Consider the following 7795-nt stretch of genomic DNA (forward strand, 5'->3'; position numbering starts at 1 on the left):
TCCATTTTTCATCCAGGGAAATATAATATTCTGCCTTTTTAATATTTCCTAGAATATTTCATTCTAGGAGAGGGTTGAATGCTAACTTCCTACACTATTAAAAATACTGTGATTACTTTGCATGTAAGTATAACCTGTAATTGTTCATTTCATTTTCCCTCTCAAACACACCTATTCATTGTATTATACAATTTGGATGACTTGGGGGAAGTCACTCTCACTCTCTCAGGCCTAGGTAGAAAGCCATGGCAAAGCACTTCTGAATGTGTCAAGAAAATGTGTGGACTTGTCCAGGCAATTGGTATGAAAAGAAAAAAAAATCCTGTATTAGCCCTTAGGCAACAGAACAAAATTTATCTTAAGTCTTAACAAATGTTCTGAAAGAAAATGATGCAAAGCAAATGAGATAGGAGGCTATGGAAGCAAGTAGTATGAGGAGAATGAATAAACCAGCTAAATGTAATTAAAAAGAAACCCTCACAATTAGCAAGAAAATTAGATTTAGAAATCAAGCACTTATCGCCAAAATAAAACAAGGCAGACACCTAAAGAATGCGTAAACAACAACAAAAAAAGAGCTGAATGTTTTAGAAACTAGTAAAATCTGAAGAGCTTTTTATCTATAGCAAGAATATTATGAATCTTGGGAAAAAGATTGCTAATAATACCATTGAAAAATGAAGGGTAAATAATAATTTAGAAAAATAGAAAGATTGGTGTTTTGAGATGTGTTTTCATTCCTTTGTCTACTTGGTGTAAGAATTAATTCTATTAATGTTTTTATTTACATAAAACAGTTTTAAAAATGCTTAATAAACCTCAATAATATATATCAATATTTCTTCTCTTTTAGATTTATACGGATGCTCAAAAAAATAATATAAATGTTTATCTGGCAAATTGCAAAGGCAGGTATCAATTTCCAGTGAAGATAATTTTTATGAATTATGTTTAACTTGTGGTGTTCCTGCTCCTCTTTTACAAAGCCATCTTCTCTTACTGCAGCTTCTTTGAAAAAAGCACTGAAATTCAACGGAAAGTTAGAATTAGAGAATACTGTCTTCTCTGAATCGGTTTCTTCAGCTGTTGCGTCCATTCAGTTTAATAGGGTAAGTCTCAGTCTATGAGAAAAACAAATGCTTAGGAAGTTAACAGAGGTTACCTCGAGTCCCTCTTTCTAAACTGAACATCCAATTTACAGATAGGGAAAAAGGAAATGCTCAGCCCTTATTGTTTCTGTGTATGTGTTTATATGTGTTTACTTGTTTATTTTCATCCTATAATATTCAGGAACTTTAAGAAAACAGATCTGTTTCTAACTTGCATAGTTTATTGCCCCTGATAGCATCTTTTAATCTCTCATTAGACTGTTGACAGTGGGACTGTAGCGGGGGTGAAAATTCAGCAGGTTATGACAGGTTCTGGAGAACTGGTAGTGGAAATTTTGAATAGTTCGAAGAACCGGCAAATACCACTTCTGGCTGGCCCCAAGAGTCGGGTGGGAATAGAGATTTTGCAGTATCCTTCCTCTGCCATGCCCATAGAACCAATAATAAAAAAATTGAATTTCCCCACTGGACTGTAGTTATCTGCAATAGTGAAGTTCAGACATGAATTAAAGATTATGTGAACTTAAAAAAAAACATTTTCCTGCTAATTTCATTGGGTGTCTTGAGAGTTTATGAGTTGAGAAGGGTGAGTTATGGCTTTCCAATTCACTCTGTCCTGCCACCTTCTGAATCTATGAGCTCCACTTAAAAGACATTGTGTTGAAGAATATGGCACCCCCTTTGTCTCATTTCAGGCTCCCGTAGAAGCAGCTTATCTTTCTGATGATAGGTAGAGATTCCCCTCGCACATATGTGATAGTTGTTCCTGATTCTAGGGGGTGGTGCTCATCTCTGTTTCAAAGCCGAAGAGCTAGCGCTATCCGAAGATGTCTCCATGGTCATGTGGCCTTCATGACTAAACGTCGAAGGCGCACGGAACACTGCTACCTTCCCACCAAAGTGGTCCCTATTTTTCTACTTGCATTTTTACATGCTATCGAACTGCTAAGTTGGCAGAAGCTGGGACAAGTAACGGGAGCTCACTCCATTATGTGGCACTAGGGATTCGAACTGCCAAACTGCTGTCCTTTCTGATCGACAAGCTCAGCGTCTTAGCCCCTAAGCCTTTTCTTCCTCTCCTGCCACTTACCTTGCTGTACAAATTATCTTCATTTCATCAATGATAGGCTGAGAACCACTCATCTCCCATTGGCCAGGATAGGTAGCTGTGGATATGCCTCTCTTATCTGGTTCCTGGGCACAGTTTTTCAGCTCTGTTTGCTTTTGGAATCGGCAGAGAACAGTTCTATCTAACAAGGATTTTCCCCTATACAAAACAGCCACCTCTCACCACCTTACCTCCACTCCTGTAAGAGCTGGAACCAGGTTTCTTTTTCTTTTTCATAAATTCTTCGGTTACCAGGAAGTACACTATGGTATTGGCGAGTTAGTGGGTATTTTCCAATTCCATTCCTTTTTTTCCCTTTTTCCCAGTCTAGGAAGGATGGCAAGAATAGTGTGGTTATCAGAGACCATCTCCTTCCATCTGCTTCTTTTGGCATCTCACCCAACACTGGAGCTATGATTGGAGGAGCTGACAGTTTTGCTGTCAGTTCTGATTGCATAGGGTTAAACCATACAATTCTCTAATGAAATAGGGCTAAACCATACAATTCTCTAATGAAGTAGGGCTAAACCATACAATTCTCTAGCAATGAAATACAGGGTTCCTTACAGCCAGCACCACTCATCTGGCTCTAGAACTGATCAGAAGGATACAGGTAATCCTCAACTTAACAACTCTTTGTTTAGTGATTGTTTGAAGTTATTATGGCCTTTGAAATAGTGACCTATGATTCCTCCTCCTCATCCAAGTTATGACTGTTGCACCATCCCCAGGATCACATGGTCTCAATTTGGATGCTTGGGCCTATCATCTCCTTCACTTTGCCCTTTCATTCATTAATGTTTCAATTTCATCCACCAAATGATAAAAGTAGTTTACAACTTCTGTGCGGTGGGGGGAGCATTATGCATATTTCTGTTGTAACCCTATAATTGGACATAAAGTATGCTTTTCAGTTTGCAGTTTTACAAGGGGTAAATTTACCTTGAAATGTAAACTCCTATAAGCTCATTTTCTGTAACTAAACCACATCTCTAGGCTATGAAGAGCATTTCCATTTTTATTGTTTTAGATATACGAGTTGGTCTGAGCTTAAGACAGAGTCCCCTCCAAAAGAAAAATGCAAAACTAATTAATGATGTTTTACTTTCTTTTTCTCCATCCTATTACCATAAACATTCCTGTTATCTAAAACAAACAAACCCAACTATTATGCCTTTCCCATTGAAGTTACCATACTTGATCAACCAAAGTTAAGAAATTAAGTGACATTTGTTTAGATGTATTACAGAAGGAAGGACATATCAAACTTAACCATCCAATCATTCTGACCTCTGCTTTTCCTTACATAAACATAAGAATTTTTTGAATATTCCCTTAGTAGCAAAAAATAAGAACAGATAATACTGCAGCTGTTATTTACAGTATATCCATTTAATAATATTGGAATTAACTATATGGTTTATCCCTTCCTTTCGAAATCACAATTATGATTATTGTGAATTGTTGTTAGGGACTCTAAAGATCTATACCTAATTCAATGAACAGGCCCAGTGCCAATCAAATGCTAGGGCCCACTGCAACTGATGTGAATACTGTACATCTGCCAAGTTGGATTTCACTCAATTTCTCATTTTTGCAGTGTTATATTTATTCTATCTTGTTTCTCCATCAATTTCAGTGGAAAAAAATAAACAAACATGAAAATGTCTATTGATTTATGTGCTCATTTCCTGATTATATATATTTTATAGACATTTCCTTGTGCGCTATTTTTGAAAAAAATTATTATGCCTTTTTCTGTGTATCGTTAGCAAATGGAGTGTAAAATCTGAGAAAGGGTTGTTGTCAACACAAAACAGGCCTGGAATAGGTTTGAAAAGTGTGAATGAATTAACTCAATAGCACAGTTGGCTACTGGTAGGTAACGAGATGATGGGAATGAAAAGTAAAACTTACTAAGGATGGATTTCTTAACGAATAAATAGATCAGTGAAGTTTGGGGTTTGCAGCTTGAAGATTTGAAATGTAGGAACCAGCTTCATTGATGTCATGAATTTGAGCTGCAAGATGGGTGGCAAATAAATAATATATAAAATAATAAAATAAATAAAATAAAATATAAAATAAGATATTCTTGATTTGGGTTTAGTTATCCATGATGCATGGCTGATTCTGATAGCTGTTCACAAAATACAAGATCTTACTGCCTTTTCCCCAGATTTGTGGCTTTCAAATCTTAGCTATCAGCAGTCAGCGGAGCCAATGCTGAGAATTCTGGGAATTGAAATTCTCAAATCTGTTAGGAAACCCCCAAGAGTGGCCTCAGTAACACCACTGGTCCACAAGCTGCATTGGCTGTCAGTCTGCTTCCAGGTGCAATTCAAGGTGTTGAATTAAAGCCCTTCATGGTATGGGGCCAGGTTACTTGAGGTACCCTCTCACCCTACTGGGATTGGCCTTCCCCACTTGTGCCAGCAGAGGAGGCATGCTGTGGGTCAGATCAGCCCAATGGAAAGTGTGGAGCTCTACTCCCCGAAGGGAGGAGCTCAGACAGGGACATCCTTTACCAGATCCGCCTGCAGTACAACTGCGGCGGTCGGGGCGTGCCCGCCGTTCACCAGCGTATCTCAATGATTATGCGTGCGCAAGTCTAACGCATGCGCACAGCTGGGGGGGAAGAAGTGTTGAATAGCCTCGTAAGTCCTCGCACTTATGAATGACAGCTCGGCAGCAGCCAGGCGCGTCTTAACCAATCAGACGCGCCTGCTGGTTGCCGGGCTGTCATACGAGAGGCGATTGGCTAAACGGTTTGACAGCCGAGTATAAAAGGCTGCACAACTCCGGAGGCTATCCGATCTACCACACACAACTCCAGAGACTATCCGGTCTACTGTTAGTTACTGTTGCAAACGTTCTTGTTACAATAAATGGTTACTGTTACCTCAGACGCCTCTGATTCTTCATACAGCCGATCTAACAGAAAGCTGGCGGGGTCAAGGGGAAGGGCCTTCTCTGCTGCTACTCTGTCCCCTGGAACATCTTGTCCCTGGTGTGAGGTTGGCTCCAAACTTCCTATCCATTTGTAAGGGCCTAAAGACCTGGTTCTGCCAATTGGCCTGGGGCCCCAATGGGGGAACAGCATAGTGGAGGTGGTTGATTGATTAACAGCAGATCCCACCTCCCCCCCCACTCTGCCCCCTCCCATTCTCCCCATGTTATTCTTCTATGAGAGGATAGAATGTTCTGGAACAGCATTGACAGACTTCTGGAAGAGATACTGCAACTACTGTTCTCTTCTACCACTGGGAAGTTATAAACCAAAACCTACTGCCTTTCCCATCTCTGGAACTTCAGCTGAGAATAAAGAAGTAGCAGCATCTGGGGAAAGTGCCCGCATAATACTAGAAATCTTGATGTTAAGGGAAAGTAACCGAGTGTAGTCGAATACTTATTGTGGAAATTGAAGCCCTGTAGTGGATTTTAATAATGTCTAAGCAGTTATAGATAAGTTCTAATGACAGGAGAAGCTGATGGCAAGTTCCCAAGATGGCTGGAATTTCCAAAAAGAGAGACTAAAAACATAGTTGCAAACAATTTCAGTTGGGGGGAGGGAGAGAGACAGAGAAAAAGAGAGACAGAGAGAAGATAGATGATAGATAGATAGATGATAGATAGATAGATAGATAGATAGATAGATAGATAGATAGATAGATAGATAGATGATAGATAGATAGATAGATAGATAGATAGATAGATAGATAGATAGATAGATAGAAAGAAATATGCATGCACATCTGAGGGAGATCAATGGTTAAGAAATACGAAATATAAATAAATATGCACATGATAAAATGTTTTTTTTTTTACATTTCAGAACTTTTGCAAGCTTAATGAACATACTGAGATTTGATGCCAGTCTGATTCGTCTGTCTATCAAATTGCTCACTTGCAGAAGGAATCGTGCCAAAGAATTTCTTCAGATGTTTAAACATGGGATTTTGTTGGTGATAATTGCCAAGCATATTTAACAAATTCAACAGCAGCAGTGTTTTCTGCCTATATTTCCTGAAGGGTATATTTTTATAAACTTAAATTCTTCTTCAATGATCACATATTTTTCTATGCATGAAGAGCTAAGAAATAGAAAGCAATTTAAGATACTACTGTGGTGTATGCTGTTTTAGCTGTCTTGTTACAATTTAAAAATATAAGTTTGTGCAGAAGAGAATGCAACATCATTGAATTTTGTAGTGCAATGTATGTAATCCAAAATCTGTCCTTTTTATGTGCAATTGCAAACTTCAATAAAAGGCCATTTTTTCCTGTTAAATGCCTAGAATTAACAATCATATCTTGCCACTTCCACATTCTGCTAAATACACTGAAGTTATTATTTTGATTTTTGTCTCTTTACTGCAATGTTTTAAAGCGGGATATAAAAGAATTTTATTATATATTCATTTGAGAATAATTTTTAAGTTTCTATATAATAGAATCCTGGCAAGGAAAACCATTGCAATAAACAAAGTCTAACTAGCATTTGTTCTTCTATCAAAAATACATGAAAGGTTATAAAGATTGCTCTTATTTTTACATGCACAAAGTTGTGAAGGGATTGTTGCAACCTTTAAAGGCCAAATGTAGCTATAGTGAAGCATCTAGCACTTCATGCATCTAAAACTTCCTCATCAAAAACTGCTGTCCTTACCGAAGCAAGCAATAAAAACAGTACACTTTTAGTGTGCACAGAGCAGTGGTGGATTCCGGATCCCGTTCCAACCGGTACGGTTGGAAAGGGCCCGGCGGCGTCCACATGGATGCGCACAGTGTGTGCATGCATCTTAGCACCTCCGTGACGCTACAGCTGCTCAGCGGAGCATCGTGCAGGTGCTGTACCTGCCATGTGCATGCACGGAAGTGCCAAAGACTTAAAAGACCGCTAAGGAGCTCAGACAGGCAGGTGGGCCCTCCGGAGCACCGTACCAGAATGGTATCCGGTGTTCCGGGCAGGCTCTGGTAAGCCTGTACCGGGGCGTACCGTCTGCAACCCACCATTGGTACAGAGCCATGCCTTATTTATCTTTATTTTACTTTACTTTCTTCCCCATAATTATGTATTTCTCCTTTCCCCAAAATTATGTACTGCTCCTTTTTAATTTTGGGCTGTTGTGAATGTAAATTAAATTAGCACCATTACGTTCATCGGAATGTACAAATAAAAAGTGGGAGGATCTAAATGAGACTTATTTTAAAACTATATTGTAAAGGAAAGCATCTGTATTTTCATATCAATATATTTGCATGAGAAGAGCTAAAGTGATCTGCTACACAGGGAGAATTTTTATAACCGTAAGACCTTCCCTTCAATAGAAAAACTGTGAAAAAGTAATCAAAAGGTTGTGGTTTAGCTTTAAGTTTGAATGAAACCATGGTTTGTTTGAAACAGGAGATGTGCTTTTGATCTACCCTGATGATCAGATGTGGTGAATATGCAGACAATATAAAACTAAATACATGTATATATCAACATTTTCTGTGTGTAGTCAAGACAAAAGTACTTTGTTCTCCATCCTTGGGAAAACCTGAAAAATGCCTCATTTAGTAGTGTCTTCATTTA

The 7795-nt window shown here is 38.6% G+C and overlaps 1 protein-coding gene across 1 annotated transcript in view; it reads left to right on the plus strand.

The window, feature by feature from the left end:
- SLC26A7 (solute carrier family 26 member 7) overlaps positions 1 to 6088 on the plus strand; it is a 57787-nt gene extending 51699 nt beyond the window's left edge. The window contains exons 16-18 of the mRNA XM_032222283.1: positions 854 to 908; positions 1006 to 1109; positions 6053 to 6088. Coding sequence (XP_032078174.1) covers positions 854 to 908; positions 1006 to 1109; positions 6053 to 6088 — 195 coding nt within the window. The remainder of the gene's footprint in view (positions 1 to 853; positions 909 to 1005; positions 1110 to 6052) is intronic.
- Positions 6089 to 7795: the final 1707 nt, after the last annotated feature.

The sequence above is a fragment of the Thamnophis elegans genome, chromosome 8 (assembly GCF_009769535.1).
Source record: "Thamnophis elegans isolate rThaEle1 chromosome 8, rThaEle1.pri, whole genome shotgun sequence".
In the NCBI taxonomy this organism is placed as follows: domain Eukaryota; kingdom Metazoa; phylum Chordata; class Lepidosauria; order Squamata; family Colubridae; genus Thamnophis; species Thamnophis elegans.